At 41.4% G+C, this 25365-nt stretch overlaps 1 protein-coding gene across 4 annotated transcripts in view; it reads left to right on the forward strand.

The window, feature by feature from the left end:
- Nucleotides 1–25365, forward strand: part of rptor (regulatory associated protein of MTOR, complex 1) — a 170082-nt gene that overhangs the window by 137673 nt on the left and 7044 nt on the right. Inside the window, exons 23-32 of one of the 4 annotated variants that reach the window (XM_079337749.1) lie at nt 2433–2536; nt 3398–3575; nt 3682–3792; nt 7871–7976; nt 12415–12529; nt 12667–12791; nt 14468–14593; nt 17696–17743; nt 23311–23417; nt 24201–24328. In XM_079337749.1, coding sequence (XP_079193875.1) covers nt 2433–2536; nt 3398–3575; nt 3682–3792; nt 7871–7976; nt 12415–12529; nt 12667–12791; nt 14468–14593; nt 17696–17743; nt 23311–23417; nt 24201–24328 — 1148 coding nt within the window. The remainder of the gene's footprint in view (nt 1–2432; nt 2537–3397; nt 3576–3681; nt 3793–7870; nt 7977–12414; nt 12530–12666; nt 12792–14467; nt 14594–17695; nt 17744–23310; nt 23418–24200; nt 24329–25365) is intronic. The other 3 variants (XM_079337750.1, XM_079337751.1, XM_079337752.1) reach the window with 3 other exon arrangements.

Genomic DNA, 25365 nt, shown 5'->3' on the forward strand with positions numbered 1-25365 from the left:
CCTCACTGGGAATCCAGTACTTTTAATTAGGATTTTAAATGTCAAATGTTATTGATTTGAAACAAAGTGATCAAGGTCAGCAGCTAATTAAAATATATTTGCTCTCAGATGAAGAGATCATTAAAAGCTTATAATAGCTCCCTCTTGCTGGGCTCATTGTCATGGGGTCTTTTCTTTTTTTAAATGTTTCTTTCAAGGAGTGATCGAGTCTGTAAAGTTACAGGAGACTAGCAGACCAATGTACTTCTGAAGATTTGGGATTAATGATGATGATACAGATAGAAGTGTGTGCCAGAAAGAGCTCTCTAAATGTATGTCACGGGGAAAGCAGGTACATTTTAGAGAGATTGGATCAAACAACTGTTGCCTGTTCTACAGCCATGACTGGGGGGGATGTTTTGAGTGCCAGTTTTAATATCCAGACAAAGTAGTAAGCTCCAGCTAACGTAGCCACAGAAGCTATATATTGAACATTTTCTCTACAACACCAGTGCAAAACTTGCTTGTCTATTTGGCTCTCACATTACCAGATAATCCAGAAACAGACCACATTGCTCCTCAGATTGGGTAGGAGGTTTGAATCGGTTATAAAAACACCTGCAGTCTTTAGCCTCTGACTCTTATCGGCAGCTTTCACATCTTCCCTACATCAGTCCTTCCTCTGTGCATCAAGGTGGATTTTAAGCTAAGTGATTGATTGATTGATTTATTATTGCCAAAAATTGTAAGAACCTCAGAGCCTTGTTTCAAATGAGATTCAACATTTCCTCAAAGACAGCCTCTCACAGGGCACAGATGGGAGAAACCCCTGGAGAAGAGCCCTTTTGTACTAAATCTGTCACCCGAAAGAATTACAAGGGACAAAGTACGAAGCACAAATTACAGATTTACATGTTAAAACATAATTGAAGTGTTTGCCGTCTCCTCCACCAGCTGAACCTTTCAGAAGCATCTTTAATAATTAAATAGGAATATTGAGAGGTTTTCTGAGTTGTCATCACCTTCCGCCCAGCCCGTGCTAATAGCTCAGTCTTTGTACACACTCAAGCTAGTTTTCCTTGTTGACTCACTTTACAGCCAGTTATTGACTAGGGAAGTGACGGGAAGCAGGTTGAAAAGGAGAACAAGCTGTTTCCCAGCATGGAGTGTAGCAGCTGGTAGAGACGATTACCCTCTTTACCGCTAATGTTTGAGTTTTCCACATCTTATCTTCCAGAGAGCTAGTCAGCAAATTAGCCGTTGGTCTCCTGTGTTCATGCGATGTTTATTTACCACCTGTGATGACATGCACATGTTTTATGAATAATCCATGAACAAGTTGCATAATTGTTTCAGCAAGTTAGGGTTTAGGGTGACACAGAATTTTCTGTATGGTAGCTGCTGCCGATTAGCCTCGGTTTCCCCCCACAGTAACAGATGGGTTACGTGGCGTATGTGGCTATTTACAGTCCATGTATTCTTTCACTGGAACTCTTTTTCTACACACAGTACAGCCGTAACAACAACATTTCTGGAGGCAGACTCTCTGGTGTTTCCTTCCATAATAACCCTTTCAGCTAGCTTTAGCTCTGTCTTCCTTCATTTGCAGTTGCCTCTTAATGAAGCGTTAGCAGCTTAGCCTGGTAACTGATGTCTTTTCCCCAACAGGAACACAGTTGATCGTATTTGTTTGTGTGTAAACTTTGCATTCAAAACTTTTTCCTCCATCTCTGTTTTTAAAACTCACATACACAAACAAATACACACATACATACATTTGCACAAACAAAATATACCTGCTGCAATTCTGTAATTAGCATAGAAATCCAATCTGATGCAATCCCAGGTAGTAAAATTTGTTTGCCTATGTTAACTAGATTTACGCTGTGCAGGGTTTTCTCTGCACCCGCCTTGTGTAAGCAACAACTGTGCTATTCATCAGTGATCCTTTGCCTCTATTGTCTTTATTAAGTTTACCCCTCCCTCGTGAACAGCCATTAGACAGCTCACCATGAAGAGGTTATATTACCATCTCCACTTAATGAGATAAAGTTCTAGAAATGTAGACAAACTTTGTAAAGTGCTGCACTTTTCCAGCTCTGTTAAAGCCGTTGTATTTAGAGAAGTATGTAGATTTGAGGCAGGGGGGTTCAAGTCCAAACTCCTGCAATAACGTGGATAAGATACTTAACCCCAAGTTGTTTCTGCTGCTTCATCGGCAGTGTGTAAATGCTAATGAATGGATTAGTTCATGATTTACATAGCAGTCTCTGTCATTCTTTTAGTAGTCAGAGAACTAGAAAAGTGCTTTTGATTTCATTTTGATCTATCCTCAGGTGTGTTTTTGAGGAAGTCCTCTTCTCCAGTTTAACTTCTCACTCTGTGTTACACGTGGGAAGACTTAAGTCATAAAATTAAAAATTAAAAATAAAAACAATTTTGTTTTCTGACAGGCAACGATGAACGCCCGGCCTCAGAGGATCCTGGACTCTGGATCTCTCACCCAGTCAGCCCCAGCAAGCCCCACCAGCAAGGGAACACACATCCACCAGGCTGGGTGAGGAAAGATCTCTCTCAAGCATCAACACCAAGATATACCAAAATCCAAAATGTATGGGTGGTTCAAACAGCGTCCTCTGGCTTCACGCTAACAAGACGACAGAATAGCATTTGATGAACTCTGCAGCAGAAAGGACGTTCAGCTGGGGAAAGTTTTCTTCTTGAAACAATGTATAGCAAAATAAACCCTGAATCTGTTTTGTCAAAAGGAGCCAATATAACAATGTATCTACCATGTAAATTGTGCCACAGAGAGAAGTTTGATATTCACCATGGACTGATAGCTAGTCGGGACAAAAACGTGCAATTCGTTCCCCATGTGGAAAACAAGATTGAGTCCAACAGATACAGTTCCAAAAACATGTAGCTCTGTTCACAATAAAATCAGTAAATGATCATACTGGAGGTGTACGCCTTCAACACCTTGATGGACCATCTGTGCATCTTCTGTTTGATCCTCTAAAGATTTCAGAACTGAAAACGTACAATATACCATTTGTTACCTCTCATTACCTCCAGATACAGCCACTAATGACCTTGTGGTTAGAGTTGGTGCATAAAAGATGTAGTCCAAACTGTGAGTCAGGGCATATACTGTATATACCATGTGGAGTTTTACATCACAATAAATGGTTTATTTTAATATAGTTTCACTTGAAGAGCCAGATTTTTGGAAGGTTGTGTTAAATTAGTGTTCATAAATGGTCTGTTAGGATTGTGCTCTGGCCTCTTTTTTATTTTATTTTTTTTAACATTTCGGTTTATACATTAAGAGCATGGTGTGTTTTTAAAAGTGGATTTTCACTGTGTTTCTGCCACTTTGTTTCTCATCTTTACAATGATTTATCGGTTCCCCCAGTGGCTCTCCTCCCATGCCCAGCACCAGCAGCTCCAGCCTGACCAACGAGGTGCCCAAACCTCCTGCCCGGGAGCAGCCGGCCACACGGCCTCCCTACACCCCGACACTCGGAGGACAGGCGCCTCACTCGCACCAGTTCCCTCGGACTCGCAAGATGTTTGACAAGGGACCAGAGCAGGTACTCTTCTTCATATGATACGGTTTGTAGGTCGAATGATCAGTGATCAGCTGCTACCAAGTTGAATTTGACATTCTGAGTTGTATTGCTTTGTGTGTGGCTACAGGCGGGTGAAGATGGAGACGAGCCCTGTGGTCACAGGAACTACATCAGTGCCGCGCTGCAGACGGGCCTGTGTGATTGGAGCGCCAAGTACTTTGCTCAGCCTGTCATGAAGGTAGTGTCACCACCTGCTTCTCTTTATCAACTCTTCTTCATTTTCACCGTCAGAGTCCTCTCCTCTTACTCGGCCCAGCCTGTGAGAGTCGCATGACAACATTTTATGTGTTTTATAATTCAGTAATAAAGCAGAAGCTTTTGCTTCCCAGTGATAATCGAAAAGGCTTAAAGCAACATGTCAGCTGAGTTATTTTTCCAATAAAACGCTGGTACATTACTGAATTTAAGAGGAAAAGAGCAAATCCATTCTTTTTCAATCAATAATTTAAAACATCTTTTTACTATTCATCTGCCAAGCAATCTAAATCTTGAACAGCGGCTTAGATTGGTTGCATAGCAACAATGTAGTATTGATATGAGAGGTAATTCTCAGTGTTTACATAAATATTTATGTAAAGTGGAGCCACAGGTGCACCTTTGTCATCCGATTTATTGAATGGCCCCAGGAGTGGCTCGGTCATCTGAAGACATGGACACTGTGTTACAGATAATACATTGAACAGAGAACAACAGGGCCGGGACCAATTCCAGGCTTAGCAGTTACCTGCTGCTTGAAGAAGACGGTTTCACTGAATCATCGAGGTCTCATCTACTTCAGAGGGGAAAAGATTAAAAGAAGTGATTCTTACTATGCACAGGAGTTAAGGTGTCAATTATTTTAATATTAAATCTAGCTTCGTCATATTTATCATGCTGTACATGTCCTCCTTTCTTAGATTAAATGAAGCTCAAGAAAGTGTGTTTTGTCGAGGTTGAACAAAGGAGGCGCATGTTCTTATTTAATATAAAGAGTGAAACTTGAGGGTCAAATAGAGGAGAAGATAAAAAGTTTAAGCAGTGAGGAGAAGAGTGAAACGAGAAAAATAATAAGAAAATATGGCTGATAGGAGAACAGTAGTCTTAAGTCTAATAAAATATTTACAACACAAAGACATTTGAGACAAAAGAGGAGAGTCAGAGAGCTGGGGAGAGAGCACACGTAAGAACAGTACAACAAGGAGAGCAGACAGCATGCAGCCCGACGGAGGTGGAAGGAGAGTGAAAGAGGACAAATCAGGAGTTTGATGACATAGTTTCACTCTTTACAAAGGGCATGATACAGTGTGATCAGGATGGAAGAAAGACTGAGCCAGAAGCAGCAGCAAAAGTCTGCGAAAGATAGATTATTGGATGAAGAATCAGTGAAAGAGGAGGAGGAGGGGGAAGAGGGATTTTTGCCGTATCGCAAATCAGAATGCTGTGTGAGCAAAATTTTGAGTGCTGTCATAAAACTCCACTCCGTTTCAAAGCTGTGTGTGTGTGTGTGTGTGTGTGTGTGTGTGTGTGTGTGTGTGTGTGTGTGTGTGTGTGTGTGTGTGTGTGTGTGTGTGTGTGTGTGTGTGTGTGTGTGTGTGTGTGTGTGTGTGTGTGTGTGTGTGCGCGTGCGCGCGTGCGTGTGTGTGTGTGCGTGTGTGTGTGCACATAGGTTATCATATCACTGTGTCAGCAGCATGAGAACAAAAAGTGAGCACGTGATTCAGAGAGTGTATCCATACTAACACTTTTGGCAAGGACACTGAAGACTTCCCTCACATGAGAGAGAAGTCTTCTCCAAAAATGTGTTACAAGTTGATAGTAGTGAGAGACAGAGGTAACACTGTTCACTGTTTAACATACTTTGGGTTTGGCTCTCAGGTCCCAGTGAAGGGAAATCTAAATGCCACAACATACAGTGATTCTTTCCACAGTGTTGCATTCCAATCAAAATGGGTCGCACCACAGTTACTACTTCTTCTTCTTCTTTGACTAAGAAGAGTCCTTTAACCTTGTCGTACACACAAGTTTCTGTTTTACCGCTTCTTCAATTATTTAATTTGTTAATTTTATCATTATTGTTATTTATTAACATAAGCCATTTAAGAAGAAACCCAGTCCATGCTGGTTTTAGCCCAGTCAGTAAAGCAGGTGCCCCCTATACAACAAACACATGCTCCTCATGTTGGACTCATGTCCTGACCCTGTGCTGTATTCCAACATCTCTCTCTCTCTCTCTGCTCCCCACCTTTTCCTTTGATTGTCAAACATTCCAGCTGAATTTATAAGGCTAAAGCTATTTGATCACAACGGGCCATAGAGCAGCCGGACATACACAGGTTTAGTTACATGTTCTCATCACAGCTGAGGCGATCCAGTGGAGCAGAAGTTAGTCATTCAAGTCACAAAAATATTAGAAAGAACAGAGGCATGTCTTACTGCACTTTAAGCAGCTATTCCACACAATAGTTTGTACTGATTAAATATTTGATGCTGCAACTTGATGTGTTAAACCTGTAGTGTGAAACTAGCTAGTAGTGATTAACTACTAGTAAGGGCTAACAGAGTACTTTAACAGTTCAAGGTGCCAGATAATCTTGTGGTCATGTACCACACACCATGTATGGAGACAGTAGGCTGAGCCATTTGGAAGCAGTGAAGCTTGCATATCTATTCCTCTAGTTAGCATAGTACATGTATGGCATGGGTGTAATATTTGTTTTGCACATATATTTTTGTTGGTGTCTGTTTAACTAGGGATTTAACTGTAAATCCACAGCATGTAGACGTCTATGGAGAGTATATGCAGGGGTATGAGGGTATGGAACATGTTTTGGTTTTTTTTCTTTCTTTTTTTTACCTCAGGGTCTCATTATACAGCACATTAGCAACTGACACTGTGCAGGACCACAAGTCAGGGAAGCGCAGTATCAGCTGGCTTAGCACACACGCACACACACACACACACACATACACACATGCAGTGCACACTGTCTCTCTCTCTCTTTCTCTCTCTCTCTCTCAGCTGTGGGGACATGTCAGCCTCAGTCGGACTACTAAACATGCCTCCTCTTAGACTCAGTCAGGATCCTTAAAACTCCAGAGACACTGTATGAGATTTACAGCGAAGTCTGAGTTGACGACACATTCCCAGAAACACACGTTGTACATCCAATGTCTCTCACACATGTATATTTATTCATAAGCTTCATGCAGCTGTTTGTGTTTGTTTCCCTTAAAGCAACTTACACATACTAAAGACATGAGGGGAAAACTGAGACACACACACACACACACACACTGTCGTAGTAAAGTCACATGACCAGGCTCTTTAGCATTCAATAGGCATGGGGGCTTTGCTGTAAAAAATGTGCTCAATAAGCACGTAGCAAACAGCTGTGAAAGGCTCACACAATTACAGTTTACAGTCCTTGGTTTATTTATTTATACATTAAAATGCAAAATAATTGCAAAGTTTTTCCTTTATGACTTTAATACTTTTAAATGAAAATTGTCATTGATCAGCCTCATATTGCATTGTGCATATCTAATGTTGTGTTTAAAAAAAGGAGTCATTCTGTTCTCTTAAAATAAAGCCAACACAAAATCTGCTGGGGCCGATTACGTTACGTAAGATTTAATAAAGGTAATCCTTTTCATATTGTCCCTCTGCTGAACAGATGTGATTGTATAAAGCGAACTTGACACCTTGACTCATTAGCTGAGTAACCGCATGAGCCTCACTTAACACTGTAAACGGCAAAGTAATTTCAGGCCTGTAATGTGATGAGAAAATTGAAAAACTTTATATAGTCAATGAGGAGAACGGTGCAGTCTGACATCATACTGTAACCTCCCAACCAGGGACTTAGTCATTTTGTCCACTAAAAGGTTTAAACCTTTCATCGTATTGTATTTAAAGAAGGGCAGGTGTTAAGTGTTTTCTAAGTTCTGATTTGTACACTCTGCACGTGATCAGTCTCAGGGACAAACAGTTGATTTACAATCAGTAAGGGCCAACTTCCAAAGACACTAAAAAAAAGAAGTTTGATATATAAGCTCTAAGGTGTTCTTTTTTTTAGCAGGTTGTCAGGGAGTTAAACATGATCCCCTTATTGTCACAAAGTGTTCTTTTCCATGACTTCGAACTTTTGCTGCAAAAATCGACTGAAGTCTGAAGTGGTTTCCTCGAACTCTCTATTTGTTTCTTTTCAACAGATGCAATATTTATTCAGCTACATACTGTGTTTTATACCCTTTTATTTTTTGATTCACTGTTTCAGATCCCAGAGGAGCATGACCTGGAGAGTCAGGTGAGGATGGAGCGACAGTGGAGGTTTCTGAGAAACACTCGAGTGAGAAGGCAGAGTCGATGCATCACGAACAGAGGTGAGTGACACACACACACACACACACACACACACACTCTCTCTCTCACACACACACACACAGAGTTTATTCCCAAAAGCACATTACAGCCTAAGTGATTTTATTTTTGGTAATCCATAGAGCTGTTTATTGCTTCCCTTAGTGTTTTGTAAAAACAAAAAGACTCTCTCGTACTGAAAATAGGATTTAATCCGAATCTCAAAGGTGTCTATGTTTAAAGGAGTAATGAGTAAAGATGACTTCTTAAGTAACTGTAAAATGACTTCAGTATATCCTCAGACATTAAAGAAACGCAAACAATGAACTGCTATGTTCAAGTGCTGGCTGCTCATACAACAGGACAGCGGCGAGTATGTCCTCCCACTAACTTTTCTGTCTGATCCTAAATGGCCTGTTTGTTCTGACCAGGGAAGGTAGGCGGATTTAAAGCAACTCCACACAACCGGTTTAGACAATCGATTGGACATCTTATCTTGATTAAAAGATGAAGTTGTTGTCAGATTCAAGCCAATGGATTCCAGTAGTATTTTACAGTGGGCTGGGTGATATTATCTCAAATCAACGTGACGACGATTAATTGAACATTTGATCTGGATTAGGATTATTGAACGTTTTTTTTCCTCATAGTTGTTGTTTTGTTTTTATGTAGTTGATTGTGTTCATGTTTTATTGTGTTGTTTTTAATTTTTCTGTAAGGTGACCTTGAGTGTCATGAAAGGCGCCCTTAAGTAAAATAAAATAAAATATATTATTATTTTTATTACTGTATTTCACAGACATGCCCTCTACTGTGAATATGCTCAGCTTTTAAAGCTGGGATATTGTTTCTGATGAAAGAGTGCATATCTGACAAACTATTCTGTGGTTATTTAAATCAAAGTGTCACTTGTAATGAAAACGACAATTTAAAATTTTAAATTTAATCTTATAGTACAAATTTACTTGTCTCAAATAAATAGCTTGCATTTCTTGTAAACAGTTTTTTTTCCCACAGCATTTACATTTGACTTCTTTTTTTCCTGTGTCGTCTTCCCTAAAGTCAAAATCTGTCCTAATGAAAGACATTGCTTCCATGGGGCAGATTGGACGTGTTGTCACGTGACTCTTCCCTGAAAATACTCAAAATAATCGACCTGGGCAAGACTACGATGGTTCGAGGATCTGAATCGGTTTCAAGGAATCTTCAATGAATTGCCCAGCCCTAGCTTCAAAGATAGTGTTAGACATTATTTGCTGTTTTCCTGCATACAGTAATCTCACTGATAAACTGAGAGGGGAAACTGTCTCTTTAGAATGAAGACATCTTTTTTTACTTTTGTATTTAAAGTTTTAGAGATGCAGAAACTCAAACTGGCTATAAAGGAGAAAACATGCCACGCTGATCTAAAGCAAAGTTTACTCCAGAACAAAAGTTATCAGCTGTTAGTTTGTGAGGTGCAGGTTAAACAGAATGTCCTTACAAAAGAAATAAACAGCCAGCACGTCCGAATGTCTTTTAATACTCTGCCAAAAGCTGAAGAAGACTTTTTTAGGTCTCTGTGGTGCAGCAGCTCGCCAATCACAGGTGCTCGGCTTCAGAGCGGAGATTGTTTTTGTTTTTTGTTTTTTTTTTCAGACCATTAACTCATTAGGAATGTTTTTACTGAGGGAATAAACCGAGTCAGCAGGGGTCATTTTCTTGTGCACTTGCATACAGACTTTTTTTTTTCATCCCATATAGACACCCTGTGCAGGCCATACGAAGAAATGCAGGTTCAAAGCACTTCTTCCTTCACTTGTCTTTTTATACCCTGAGGCTGCATCCGCTTTTTACATACAGTCTCTGTGCAGTCAGTGAATATACACACACTGTAACAAACAGAAAAGGCGCTTTGTTGGACCATGTACTGTTTGAGAACAGTACTTTTAGAGTAGTGTGAAAATCACGGGGCATAAGCACTGACTCTTTTTTTTTTCTCTTTTTTTCCAGAATCATGCTTACTGAAATGTTTCGGAGCCATAGTTAAGTTCTGTCTGAACCAATCCACACTACACCAGGTGTTAGAAGTGTAGCTTAGTTACAGACATGAGAGCGAGAGAGCAGATGATTTGCAGTGATGGAAGAGCATTGATTGAAATGGTCAGAAAACAACCCCATTTGTGAGTCACAGGACTCCCCCTTCCCCACGCTGAGACACATAAAGCCGCACATTAAAGAGCCCATGCTGCAAGCATACATAGTAATGTCAGAGCTCTCTCAAACAGAATAGCCTAACTGCCCCACGTCATCACACACACACACACACACACACACACACACACACTATCACGAGGCGATTGACGTCAACGCCTTAGTTCATGCACATGTTTCATCCTCTCTCTGACTCCATACTAAATCATTGAATTCCCCTCAAAACTCACACTTATTTGAAAAAGAGAAGTAGTAGGGCTGCCCTCATTCAGTCTGTTCCCTCCCGAGAGGAAAAAGACAAGAGTAGAGGAGGAGGAGGAGGAGGAGGAGGAAGGATGGAGGAGGCATGAAGAAAGCAAAAAAAAAATTGTGATGAATATTTTTTTCCTTTTTTTTTTTTTTGGTGATGCAAAATATACACCCAGCTCTAAGGTCCTCAGGGTAGTTTCACCTTTTACAGTACTACTTGAATGTTTATGTCAGCAGCTTAAAGAAAAGCGAATCGATGGTCATGGTGCCCAGCAGGTTTTTTTTTTTCCTCTAATTGCATTCTTTTATTCAACAAAGCTGCTTCTGTGTTGAATTCATGATAGATTTTTTCCTCATTACTCTTCATTTCATTATGGCGGTCTCAGGAGCGCATTCAGGTAGCCAAGGACAGGCTGGTGAACGGATTTGTGTTGTTTCCATGACAACATATGCTGAGGCAGTGAACCTAGCAGTTTTTCTCTGCGTTCTCGTCCTGTCTTATTCTCCATGAAATCTGCTCAAGGGGTACACAACAAGACTATTTCTCTCTACCGAATCTCTAAGCATAGACTCTTTTCTGGTCTTTCTTGCTTTTGTGTTTCCACCATTAGGCATGTGGAGCCCTATCCTCTCTTTGCCTGTTCTCAGACATTCAGTGCAATGTGATCTGGTAAAGAAATACAGTGGAAAAAAAGAACAGTTCCTACTTATCGCTCTCTGTTCTGCCAAATTTGCAGCTACAAATTAACAATTTCCCTCAGGCATTATTGTTTCATCCTAATTTCGAGAGCACATTTTCTTTAACTTGTTGCTCACTTGATTTATCACTTTGTGCATTTAAAGAACTACAGTATTAGATAGCTTGATTGCAGCCTGTTACTGAGAATGTTTCCAGTTTGTCCAGTCTTAAAAATTCAGACTGTGGATGTGTCTGAAAGCATCAGACATGATGAAGGAAAAAGGCCCAAAATACTAAACGTGGTGATAATTCCCATGCCAATTTAATTGAAGCAGCTTCTGGTGTGCGGACGTAGTCTTTCTCTGTCAGTATTTAACGTTTCAATGTGCGTGCGTCTGAAACCTTATTCCATAAATATGATATACTTTGAAGCATAGCAGGTTATTGATATTTAGTACACCTTAAAAGACATTTCAGTATCGTTAAACCCAGGCCCTTTCTTTACATAAATTGGTCAAAACATGAATGGGTACCAAAGATTGCTTTATCCATAATCTGCCAAATAGATGCAGTGGCTACTTTCGGGGAAAATGTCCACTAAAAAGGTTGTTTTTTTTTATATTATTTTTTTTTTTTTTTTTCTGCAGATGATGTCTAAAGTCTTTTCTTCAGAGTCTGAAAAAAAAAAGACAAACAGTATAGCTACAGAGTTTGACCCAACATGTCACTACATTGGTTTTTAAAGCCACCAAGCTCCAATGACATAAAGTACGTTTTTTATTGTCCAGGTCAAAAAAAATGCCAGCCTCCTCCTTTAATCATCATCTGCATTTCTATCATCGCTGGGACGTACAATGCACATTTGGATGGTGCAGAAAGTTTTGTCCATGTCAGAGTCACTAAAGTGCATTATTGTCCACATGAACATTGAACAATGTGACACTGTCACGAACAGGAAGACTGAACTGACTTTGGACATTGTTTCTATTTCATAACACCCATGTGTCAGGTTTTTAAAGTGAAACTACAACAGTCAAGTTTTAAAAAAAAACAGGGTTGTCTTCAGTTGGCTGAGGAAGCAGATAAGAGGATATTTTGTTCGTTGAAGTCTGAGCTCTACATTTCTGCTTTTTCCATGAAGCAGAAGATCTAAATAAGATCATTTTAAATAGATTAATTTTTACAGCTTTGACATTTTTACAGTGTTGAACATTTACAGGTTTATGACCACAGGATGCTGGCACCCAGCGAGATGCAAGCCTGTGATTTTCCAAATGTATCTCGGCAAATGTATCTCCCTTTCACATTTGTTCCTATCTTGGCTTGTCTCCCTGTTGCAGGTGTTTCTCGTCTGGATGATCAAATATTCATAAACCGCAACCCTGGAGTCCCGTCTGTTGTGAAGTTCCACCCCTTCAACACCTGCATCGCTGTGGCCGACAAGGACAGCATCTGGTTAGAGACAGAGAACACGCTCGCAGCTTTAAGACCATTATGCAAATCCTTCACTTTGATACTTGATGGCTTCAAATGTAAACATGTTAAATAGTTAATCAAGGACTAAGAGTGTATGTTGTGTGTATCTGCTGTAGCTTCTGGGACTGGGAGAAAGGTGAGAGGCTAGACTACTTCTACAACGGGAACCCTCGTTACACTCGCATCACGGCCATGGAGTACCTGAACGGACATGACTGTTCATTACTACTCACTGCAACAGGTTTGTCATGCCTGCACATTTACATAGATACGACACAGAAAGTACACACAGTGCTGCACAGATTTCAACTCCAGTAAGACATTTGTAAGATTGTTCGAGTTAGTAGTTCAGATGTTGACGCCCACCAGCAGAGTGGAAATCGCAGCGAGACTCATTTGTAGCAGCAGCGAGCCTTAAACATTTGACTGTAACCCCGACACACACACACACACACACACACACACACACACACACACACACACACACACGCACGCATGCACAGCACCAATGTGTATTCATCATCATTCATCATCAGAGTAAAGCAATTAACCTCCACGACTTTATCTCCATAACCCAAAGAAACTGCAGCAACAAAAAGTGTACACTGAGACACACACTGGTTTTGTTTGGTCTGAGCAGTGCAGTAATAAAGTCAGTGTGGACGCTGTATTTCAAAGCATCCCTCCTGAGACCTTGTTAAGAGCTCAGGGACTGATGAATTTAAGTTCCATCTCATCAAAATGTAATGTGCACTTATTCAGCTTTTCTCCATCAGTCATGCTGTGAGGGATATCAGGGAGGACATTACTTATAAAAAATATACAGCATTAAAAAAAGTGAAGCGCAGGGTGTAAATCAAGAGGAGACTTTTACGGCCTGTAATAGTTCTCTTATAAGAGCTTTCGGACATGTTTTATGTCGAGCTCGGTGTCTTAGCTGTGTTCAGCCGTCCTGTTCAGACGGAGCTTTTGAGTCAGAGACTCGTGCCCACTCTGTTTCTGTTTCCTCACAGAAGACTTTCAGGCAGAGAGCCTTTTAAAAGTGTTGCTTCACGCTCTCTGTTGATTCTTTAGAGAGGAGTTAGTTTCAGAGCCCTCAGCCCTATTTTAATGTGTCAGATTTTCTTGTTGTGAGAATGACTAACAAACGGTAAACAAAGTTGTGGATTTTTTTTTATTTTATTTTTTTTATAGAAGCCAGGAGCTGCAGGGCTGAAATGACTGTGACGTCAGAGCCAATGTGCCTGATCAAAGTAACAGTGCTTGTTTTTGCAACCAAGAGGCTCATATCGGAATTAAAACTGTCAGACACATTTACAATAATGGATCGCTACAGACATATATTTCTTTAAAGCATTACCTTTTTTTTTTTTTTTTTTTTTGGAAACAGCCGTTACAGCTTCGTGATCAAAGCCAGCACACTGTTGATAGAACCAGTCACTTCGCTCAGACAATTTCTCACTCAGTCAGACTCTTTGTGGTGATTATGTTGGATCTTATATGACCCCTTTACAAAGACATATACTGTAAGTCTTCAGACAATACAAACAAGATAAAATTAGTATTTTTGTCATTTCGGTAGGGCAGCTTTTGACAGAACAGATAAAAAAGGCCTCTTGCTGTACTGATCCTCTCGATAATGTGAACAGGCTCAACCACAAAAAAATCATTTCTCGTGGACCTCTCTTGACCAGGTGTATTTTTTGAGAAATACTATCGTGCCGGCACTACAGCATCTATCCGAAGTGATCCTCTGAAGGCAATCCAAGAGCATTTGTACCTCTTGGCCATTTAAAACCCAAATTGTTTTAAAATAGGATCCAGATTTAGGAATAACAGAATTCACCTTCTTCTGCTTTTTGTCTCTTTCTGAAAGTTACCTCCTGTTTTTCTCACATCTTACTTTTCTTTCTCCAGATGACGGAGCGTTGCGTATCTGGAAGAATTTTGCCGACCAGAAGAACCCCGAGATGGTGACAGCGTGGCAGGGCCTCTCCGACATGCTGCCAACTACCAGAGGTCAGCCTTCAGCCAGCGCTCACAGTAAAGATAAACACTCTATTTTACTACTTCTCTCCATCCTCCCACTCATACTCTAACTGTACCTCCTGTAGTAACGTTACAACAGCCCCACTGTTTACTCCATTCCTTTCACACTTCCACACTCCCAGCCCTACCGAGTAGTCAGGAAGGAAAGACGTCGATTGCTTTTGACCTTTTGCAGTGCTTTAATCGTGCCACCCGGATTGAAACATATGACCTTTAAGCTTTTTGAACCACTGAAATGACTGATTTATTTCAAAAGAAGAACAAAATTAGGTACTCAGGTTTGTGTTTGAATCCTTTTAAATCTGAATTTTAACCTCTGTTAGTGGAAAGTTAGACTCTGAGAAGATACTACAATTATTGGTACACGCTAACATATCCCCATATCTTAGCACAAGTAGCCATGAAGTCATTGAGCTGTGTCAGTCAAACCAGTTAAAACACCACTTTACACCTAAGTTCGGTTACATGAGGCAACACAAGCTAAAGAGCAGAAAGATAAACATTATTTCATTTAGAAATCATGTACCGGTAGTTTTAGTCCATAAAAACACAAAATAATGTTAATAAAAGGAAATAATGGTCAAGTTAGCGTTCTGACATTCTGAAATTGTATTGATTACCTTTATCGGACACAATGTGTCCAACGCGTAGTCTGCAGACTTTTCAGCATTTTATAAACATCGATGTGCATCGCCACTGACCAGATTATAATGTGCAAAATATATCAATGAAGCAGCAAGCTAAATGAATAGCAGAGTATGTCACGCACGTGTTTAAAGTGAGCAGGTGGTTATCGTGGAACTGAACCCAGACGGGTAGAGCAAGACCCCGGAGTTCAAATCTGACAAGAAGGAGGCAGGTCCAAGCTTCAATTACTACTTAGTTTTATTTATCCAAAAACACAACATTAATCATCAAATTTAACAAGTCAAAATTCTCTGAAGATAGGTGATCATATAAACTACAGTTATTTCCTGAAGCCAAATTGAACCAGGTAAAGACATCAACTGTACTCGTGTCAGAGACATGCACCCACTTCTGTCGTTTATCAGGTTACACATCTCTCTCTCTCTCTCTCTCTCTCTCTCTCTCTCTCTCTCTCTCTCTCTCTCTCTCTCTCTCTCTCTCTCTCTCTCTCTCTCTCTCTCTCTCTCTCTCTCTCTCTCTCTCTCTCTCTCTCTCTCTCTCTCTCTCTCTCTCTCTCTCTCTCTCTCTCTCTCTCTCTCTCTCTCTCTCTCTCTCTCTCAGCATTTCGCAGCCATCAATTCTGGGTCATGGATCTTTTTTAACAACTGTAGGAGTGATGCTCCTCTGAATGGATAAGTGTGATAGTTAGCTTTCACAGTTTTTGACGAAAACTTTTCCAATGATCTGTGACCCATTGTACCACCATTAGCCCCTGTGGTGTCAGTCTCATGTGGGTAGATAGCTGTCTGATGTCATTATTCAAGCACACCTCATGTGGACTAAGTTACATCTGTTGTTAATTGGTGACAATGAGAGCAGGGATGTCGTGACGAGCGTCTGGCTGACTCACTTGCCGACTGGAAATCTGTGCAGAGGTGTTGACCGCACGCCGCGTACACATATGTGTCTCCATCATTACAAAACCATAGAGCCACCAGAGCTCTGTGGGGACCTGCAGAGAGGCGACACACTTAACTAGCAACACTGCCTGTCTTCCTCTCACGACACACAGCGCCCAGAGAGTCTCTTCTCCTGTGGAGGACTCTCCTGCAGTGAGGCCGAGCATTGTTGTGACTGAGACTTTAACATTTAATGGTGTGCTTGTTATCCTAGGATGTGTTGTTAGTGACAGCCGCTGTCTTGCTTCGGCATGCAGACTTGACTGAAAGCATCAATTTTAAAATCGACAGCCACTCCACTTTAATAAAATAAATAAATAAATAAAAGTTTTACTGAAGTGTCCAGCTTCGGTTTGTTGTGCCGAGATAATTTTTGGAACTTCAAAACATAATCTTTCACAGTTTTCTCCATCGCTCTCCCACACACGACATCACCTCCTGGGCCAAACATCAGTTTAATTTCAAAGGTTTATAGTTGAAGTCATAGTGTTTGCCACGCAATCGTGATGTGCTGGTGTTTATAGAACACTGCGTCTGTCGCATTAATAATGAACAACTGGATGAAATATTTCACAAGTCTGTCTTTTTGTTGTAGCTCTGTAGATAGTTGCTGCAAGGCTGTTTTCTCTAGCAGATGCTTACGTACACACACTGTCTTTTTCACACACACACACACACACACACGCGCGCGCGCATGCGCACACACCGGACCTTGTGCATCCTGTCCTCCCTCATCCGTCCAATAACATGTTGTTGTGCTATTTTTCATCAGTGAACCATCTCTGCAGACTTTGTCTGTCTGGCTCTTTCGTTACTTCGCTGCTGCTTGGATATTGTTTTGTGGTTTCGCCTCACCTCGTGAGAGGTGGCAAGCGCTTTTTTTTTTTTTTTTCCCAGATACAGCACACTTGCACAACAATAAATCTTCCCATCACGTCATTGAATCTGAACTAATGGATTCATCCATCTGACAAAGTAAAAGTAAGCCATGCAGACAATTACACAGCCAGCCTCCTCTTTTGTCCCTGCTTAGTCATGTTCGAACAAAATCTGTGCAGCATCCTCAAAAAGAAGGTCTTTATTCGAGCTCAAAATGAACTCTGTTGGCCATCATTTCAGTGTTTATCGAATGTATCACCTGTAACGATTGAGTTGCTTCAAAGTGTTACATCGGTGGAGCTCGACTCTCTTGTCATCTCTTCGGCTCCACGTAGACTTTTTGGGATTCAGGCTGGTAGGTTTGTGCAGCTTCACATCCCCTGTTTGTAATGCAGCTGCAGCTTCTGCCTCCCTCTCAGTCCCTCTCCCTTCACTCTTTGATCCCTGCACACGGGGAAAGAGCTGCCCCGTTCGTCTCTCTCCTGCTCCAATGCATAAAGAGTGTGTTCATAACGTCATACTTTTCAGCGTTTCTGTTTGCATGCAGGAGGGGGTCCTTGCTAATTTGTTGCTTGCTTTTGTTGCATTCCTCCCTCCCTCCCTCCCCTATTCCACTTACCCCTGCTCGCAGGTCTTGCCAGAAGGGTCTCCATCTATCTTGACAGGAGTAAGCAAGGAGGTGAGTGTTTCCATTCTCCTCTTCTTCCTTCCCAGAAAACAAAGGTGTTGCACTAAACAGCCAGCAGGGTGCCTTTTCTTTCTTATTCTCAGTTACCCCAAACCACCATCGCTTCATCCCTTCATCTGTCCTGTGATGCTCTTCCACTTCAAACATGACACATCCCACTTAGATAGATTTTAATTAGTTTGGTAATCTTTTGTTGGACTGTGCTCTCTCTTCAAAAGGGCACTGTGCACACTAGTCATTTTCACCTCAGAACAGCGTCCTCATTTCCACTTTTTTAAGCTTCTCCAAAAGGTGTCACTTCCTAATTGGGGGCATGTAGGTGCTGTGTGATTTTTAACAGCATAGAGCCACCCAGTGTGTGCAGCCGAGGGGATTATGCTGTGATAGTCCAGAGGAACTAGTGAAATTAGAGGACCATGGCTCAGACCACAGGTGCTCTTCCTGCAGGCAGCACAGTTCTCCAGTCAGTGCTGACGAGATTGATTCTCCACAATTTGCTGGACTACGTGGCGTCTCGCTGACATCGTGGAGACATGGAGTCCACGTATTATTCAGAAGATTTGACTCCATCGTTTCTCTCTACTCTTTTCAGAGACAAAGTTTAGAATTTAGAAAAGCGTTCATCTTGAGTTTGAAATACTTGTTCTCTGCTTTTTAGCGTTCAACACTGGAGTTAAAACCATGTTTCCCTCAAGAGTCCGGCTTCTTCTTCAATTTTGACTTCACATCACAAAGTTACAGTCCTATTCAATGGAGCTACCAAAGTCTTTAACTCTCTTAAACTAATCAAAAATCTCTCAAACGTGCAAAATGATTGAGGAAATAACTGTAAGTCTCCTGACGGCAATAAACAGGTCAGTGAGTTCGAATTTCAGGAAGGTTATGACTCAGTTTACGCTGGGTTTCTCAACCAGGCGGGCGAAAGCCTTTTTTCCTCCTGAAATGTCAGATCTCATCCGACAAAGTTTAGACAAATGCCAGAACAGGGGGAGCCTCCCTGCCAATCAGAGCGTTCCCATGGAGATAATGTCATCTTCTATTAGAGGCCCATTCATGCTAGTCAAGTCCCAATAATCCTGGATGAGGTTTATTAACCGAGTCCTAAAGGACCTTTTCAAAGCAAACAGGATGAAGGAAAGAGAAGGGGGGGAAAAAACTCAGAGGGAGAGAAGAAGCAGGAAGGCTGCGTCCTTAGCTTAATGAGCTGCAGTGTGTGGGAGAGCTCGTCAATCACAGGAGATAATGGTGCAGAATAAGAATGCCGAGGAATGCGTCTTCTCCACAGAGCACCCAGAGGGGCAAAACAAAAATATTTATGCAAAGGAAAAGACGAATATATCCCAAATTAGAGTTTGTATCCACACACTGACACAGGAACATGACGACCCACTACGTCTGCTGGCATCGCGGCTTCATTCAGAAGCTTCTTTATTTTACAGTCAGCCTGCTTACAGTATCATTTCTGTGTCTGATATCTTTATTGAGGGAGCACTTTTCATTTCAAGCAGGAAGGTAAAGAGACCACGCTCAGAGAGAGAGAAACTGTCCATAGAAGCTATCTTTACCTCCACCTCTGAAGAGTGGTAAGATTTACAGCTGAGGGAGCATTGCCCACACTCCTTTGCTCCGGCTCTTCCTTCTCACATCTCTGTTCTCCATGTCGTATCGATTTCTGTGTGGGTAACTAAGACCCGCTCAGGCTCACAATGGCTCCCTCTTGGAGGCAGATTTTTAACCCCTTTTGAGCGGCTCAGTGAGGACCACAATGGGGGGGGGGAGCTGAAGAGTGTGATTTTAGGATGCATGTCTATGAGCTCTGAGCTCTGACCTCCTGAACTCCCTGTTAACTTCTTTGATCAGACCCAGTGAGGACCAGGAGGCCTGAAAGGAGAATGTGCCTGGTCTTTCTGCTAATTATGGAAACATTTCATTTAATAAACTAATAGCTGACAAATCAGAATATATCATCATGGCAACAACAAGGGAGCAATAACCTTAGTCAGCATGCAGTCAGGTGTGGGAGCAAAAATTTGAGCAAGAATATGTAAATCACTTTTTGTGAACAGCCAACATTTGACAACAGATGGTGACTGAGCAGACTCCTATTGAACAATCTTTGAGGTAATTATTTTAGTTCAGTACTTCTAAAGCTGACAGAAGTGTTGGCTTATTAACTTATTAACAGTGTTGATAGCAAAAAATGACCTTTTCTTCTTCCTTCCTGCCCTGCTTCCTTTTTCCTCGTCCATTGTTTTTAGTGATTGAAACGATGTCCAGACTCCAGAGCCACAAAAATCAGGCCCAAATGGCTTTATAGTATATCAGCATTATCTTTAAGTTAAAGGCTGTCTTGGTGGGTCATTCTGTCACTGTCTAATTTTAAAACCTTTGTTGTTCAGGGGGGTTTTTTTATGTTCAACTACTCCTTATATTATTATTTTAAATCAGATGTGCTGTAACACTAGTCCATACTGAGGCTGTGTCATGTTCAAACACAAAAAAAGGACCAGGAGGAAGGAGAAGAAGGAACAGAGGTTTTATACGACCACAGCAACAAAACACAGACACAGTTACTCCTAACTGTCTGAAACTGGTGGGAATATTCTCTTATGCATTTTCAATGACATCCCCAGTGGAATTCTCCTCATAGCATGACAACAGAGGTAGCTAATAATGCAATTATACTGTACGGTTAGAACTGTATCTAAAGCTTGGTACACTTGGCATGAGTGCTCACTGTCTTTGAGTAAATACTGGTACACACAGTGTTGTTTGAGCAGGAAATTCTCTGCTAGTGCAACCCCTCTCATTGTAACCCAGATTTGTTCATCTCAGTGCTGCCAGCTTCAAAGGGAATGCCTCGTCTCTTCTCACAGCCTCTCAAAATGAGCCAGCATCAAGCGTCTCCACTCGCACTTGTGAACGTGTCACCGACTGAGCCGAGGTCCTGTGACGTGTATTTTCCCTGCGTGCAATCCCCCCCCCCTCCCTTGCATGTTCCCAAGCTACCAGCAGCGTGACGTTGTGAGTCATGAGTGGGCCAGTGATGTCATAGAGCCGGGTATGAAGAAGCCACGTGGTGTCTGGGGTTTTGGTTACAATACAAGCCAAGTAGAAGAGTAGAAAACTGGGTCACAGATGGTTTGATCGAAGGATGATCCGAGTCACGACTCGTGAAAAGGTACAAAGAAGAGATTCAAGCGGGGAGGGATCGCACAGCGCGCGCATGTTCTTTATCGGTCTGCAAAGTACAGGAGTCCTTACACTCCTTCTTCCTCTTCAAAATCGTTTAAAAGGAGCCAATTAGGTTGAAACATGCTGTATTAAAGAATGAAGGGATTGTGTAAGGCAAGGTGAAGACACATGGGCCATGAGCCAGAGATGGTTATTGATTGTGAAAAACCAGGAGGCGAAAATGACTGAGAGAAAAAGGCTGAAGGAGACAAAGGCATTGAAGCGTGTTCTGATGAGTTTGTAAGACGAGACATAAAGGATGCAGTTTTTGAAGCATGTCTGGTAAAAGAATCCTTTTAAGAGAAAAACAGTTGCACAAGTGTTTACATGTAGTATCTTAGCTTTTTTGTGGACCCTTCATCCCTCTGCCTTGATCAGTAGTGAATGGCCTGCACTTTCATGCTTTACGCTGAAGATGGAGGCTCATCCAGTACTTTTCCGAATATACGCCTCTGAGTGTTTGGTATGTTCTGATTTCCTAAAACGAGACTCCATCATGCAAGAGGACTGTTGAGTGTAGTGTTTAAGATCCCTTTCTTGAGTATCCTGTATTCTGCGATGCAAAGATGCAGATAGTTGGAAAAAGAGCAAACTGCCAACCTGTGACAATAAGCATGAAGTGCAGGAGGCATTTTTTTTCACCTCCGATTCGTTTTCAGCTGTAGAGGAGCACGAGACATCAATCAATTCCTACAAGGTCGCCTCAAAGGCCGTCACTGTGTTACAAGTGCTCTAAAACATGAAATGAAGAAACCTTTTAGATAATGAAAGTGTTGAAAGATGACTATTTCATTGTGCCGCTAACATTTAGATTATTCACTTTGGAAGTCTTCTGACATTGTAAGACCCCCTCCCCCCCACACACACACACACACACACACACACACACAGAAAGCCGTCATCGGTTAAGGTTTAGTTGGAGACGTTCACTGACAGTTCTGGGATCCTACCAGCACTGCTTTTGAAGCATACGCCTCGAGGCTGAAGCCACAAGCCTCTGCCAGGCCTCTCTGAGCCAGCGAGACAAGTGTGGCTGACATGGCACTGCTCACTTGATTCATGCCGTGACTGCCAACATGTGAAGAGTCTTTCTGGGATCAGCTTCCTTCCTCTTTACGCTCTCACTCGAGCAGCGTTTGACTCATCTCAAGCAGAATCTGCTGACAGGCTCAGTTCCAGGGTCACTGTTCGTGTCTCCCTGTGGTCGTCTTATTTTGAAGGTTGCAAAATGCGAAACCATGCTTCTGTCTGCATGAAAGGCAAGTTAATACACTTTAATCAAAAAACTCAGACTCAGTTACAGTGCCCGATATGTAACTCAATGAAAGGATTTTCTTATTCACCTGCAGACTCTGCAGAAAGTTCTGGTTTGTCAGAGTTGTTGGTAGCGTGTGCAGTGATCCTTTGAACTCGTCTTTAACTCAGCTTGCTCCACGAAGCTCCGGGAGACTTCCAAATGATTATTTGAACTTCCAAATGATATTCACCTTAAACTAAGAAATAAGTTCAAATATTGTGTATGAACTTTTCATAGTCGTTGAGTGTTTCACACTATCGGGCTTTTTGAAGCTTTCTTCGAGTATTAATTGTGTTTGAGAGTGTAATGTGTAAAGTAATAACATCTCACAGTACACAGGGATTTACTTCAAAGTATGTTTGATCAAGTTTGAATGTATTTACATGAACTAGCTGACACCTAAAGCCACAGTTAGAGGTAATGGGTATAAAGAAGCTGGTTATCATTTTTCTCTTTTTAGCTGGTTTTAATTCTTCATGCAATGTTTACATTCATGTTCATTGTACCATAGTTTATATCTAACCTGTTACTATCACTAAGTCTATCTGACTGATAGAAATGGTTGTGTAAAAAACAAGCAGTTGAAGTTCCGAGCCTTTTTAAAGGTCTAATATGTAACTACATTTCAGACGTACCCATTTTAAACGCTAGATATCACAGTTACATATTTCAATCACAAAAAAAGGACTCGCAGCACTAAAGCTCCCAAAATATAGGCGCGCTTATTCGCTAGAGGTGCATAGTAGAGGCCTCAACCTTTCGAGGGCTCTTCCTCAGGTGCTGTACAAACAAACAGTTTTAGTTAGAGTCCACCCATGGGCGTGGGCTTTAAACTACCTCAGACGAGGTGGAGATTTGGTCCACGTTATTTTGTTGCTACAGACATGAGTTTTAGGCATGCAATCCAAGTGTGTACAAAAAAATATATAAAAAAAATTAGGAGTCCCACACCCATGGGTGCATGTTCCAATGAGTGCACTTCTGCTTATCTTTACATGCATAACTCTTGTGTCATCCTGTGCTGTAGGTGCAGGCATGGTCGTCGACTGGGAGCAGGAGACCGGCCTCCTCATGACGTCTGGAGATGTCCGAGTCATCAGGATCTGGGACACAGACAGAGAGATGAAGGTCCAGGTATAACACCTGGTGCACCTGTTTGTTTGTGTGTCTGTTCTACTACAGAAAGTTACAGTGATTACTGATGAAACTTTCCACAGCTCTTGGAGCAAGAATTACATTCAGTAGCTGTTTACGAGCAGGTGATAAACTTGCATTAAGGTCTCTGGGTTTGTTACCAAAGATCATTGTGTTACCGTCCGTCTGCTATTAAATCAAGTCTGTAAAAGAAATCGATCAACAGTTCTTTAGGAGGCTGCAATCTGGGAAGTTGGAGGTTTTGTTGGACTTCGTCTCGGTTTCAGACTCTTGTTTTTCTTTAGTTTTCTTTCCTTTGTTTCCAGCGTTCATGATAGTAGAACACATGTTCTGCCATCGTGCTTAACCTTTTCATTTATTCACCTCATAAATCATCTTTAACTTGTTTTAAGCTGTTTTTATGATGTGCACAGTTTAGAGTAAGCTCAAGCTGGTTCCAGTTATAATGAGATCTAGAAACGGATCCAGTTACATTATTGCGCTTTCCTTTTTCTTTGTTTCTCAGCGCTATGCTCCTCAGCGCGCTAATCACCGTCTTGATTAATGAGCTTAATTCAAATACGTATTGCTCAGGGCAGGCTCGCCTCTGGCTGCATATTGATGCTCACTTCCACTGAGCCAACCAGTCAAGAAAGCACATGATTGATAGTTTTCTGAAGGTTTCGTGCAAAACTGGGGATGCAATAAAAGTGATAGCGTGGCCAATTTTTCTTGACAAACCTTTAAAGGATATGTGTGTAAGGATTTGTGTTTGTTCTCCAGGACATCCCAACTGGTGCAGACAGCTGTGTGACCAGCCTGTCCTGTGATTCCCAGCGCTCGCTCATCGTCGCAGGTCTGGGCGATGGGTCTGTACGGGTCTTCGACAGGAGGATGGGACCGAATGATTGGTAAAACACACCTCGTCTCTCATATCTTACATGTTACCGCTGAGCCCAATACTGTGGAGTCACAGAGAGGGGTGAATCTTTGGCTTCACATAACTCAGGTTTCTTTTCACTTTATACTGTTTGCTTTGATTATGAGTATGTCCTTCTGTACTTTAGCACCACACTAAGTCTTATTTTGTGTTTGTTGGTTTTATAAACAAACACTAAGCTTCAAGAGTTGCAACTACTTCAAGTTGCTCAAGTTAATGGCATCCCAGTTAGCAAAGAAATCTTAAATATTCTATGAAACTTTTTTTTTTCATATCTGAGTTACCTGATCTGTTTTTTATATGACCAAGACACCTTCCAATATTGGCTTTCTTTTATTTTATTAAACCTTATAAATATTCAAACCGAAGGATATCATCCTGAAAAGAAAAAAGGTGAAGCTCCTCAAAACAAAGCTCTGCTTTTAGGCCCTCCTGACGCCGTGTTTCTACCAAAGAGCTTCAGACACTTCAGAAAAAGAGCAGGTCTTGACATTACTCTTTGTTCTATTATTTATAAAGACCCAACATTCATTCACTATGAGCACTACGAAACAGTTTGCAAAGTTACATTGGCAAGAAAGAGCATCCTTTCAGAGGCAGAAACCTCGAGCATAACCAGAGTCGTGATGAACAGAGCTGAGACTCTGTTGGGGTTAAGAGGAGATAGAGAGCTACAGTAATACATGTACAAGTGTAAGTACATTAGCAACGATGATGAAATGGGAAAGACTGATAATGTTAATTATATAAAATATTTAAGATTCCAGGAAGATGTATGGTTAGCAACTTAAATAGTACATCAAGATGTTCAGATAGTGACGTGCAGTAATATGATTTGTGTACATACAGAAAGAGAGAGAGAGAGAGCTCAGTGTGTCAGGACCCCCAGCAGTCTATTCAATTCAGAGCTGGTCCATACCTGAGCTTACCTAACTATAAGCTTTCTCAAACAGAAACCTTTTAAAGGCTGCTCTTAAAAGTATACATGGTATTTCCCATCATCCTCTT

This window comes from Symphodus melops (genome assembly GCF_947650265.1).
Source record: "Symphodus melops genome assembly, chromosome: 2".
NCBI classification, from domain to species: Eukaryota; Metazoa; Chordata; class Actinopteri; order Labriformes; family Labridae; genus Symphodus; species Symphodus melops.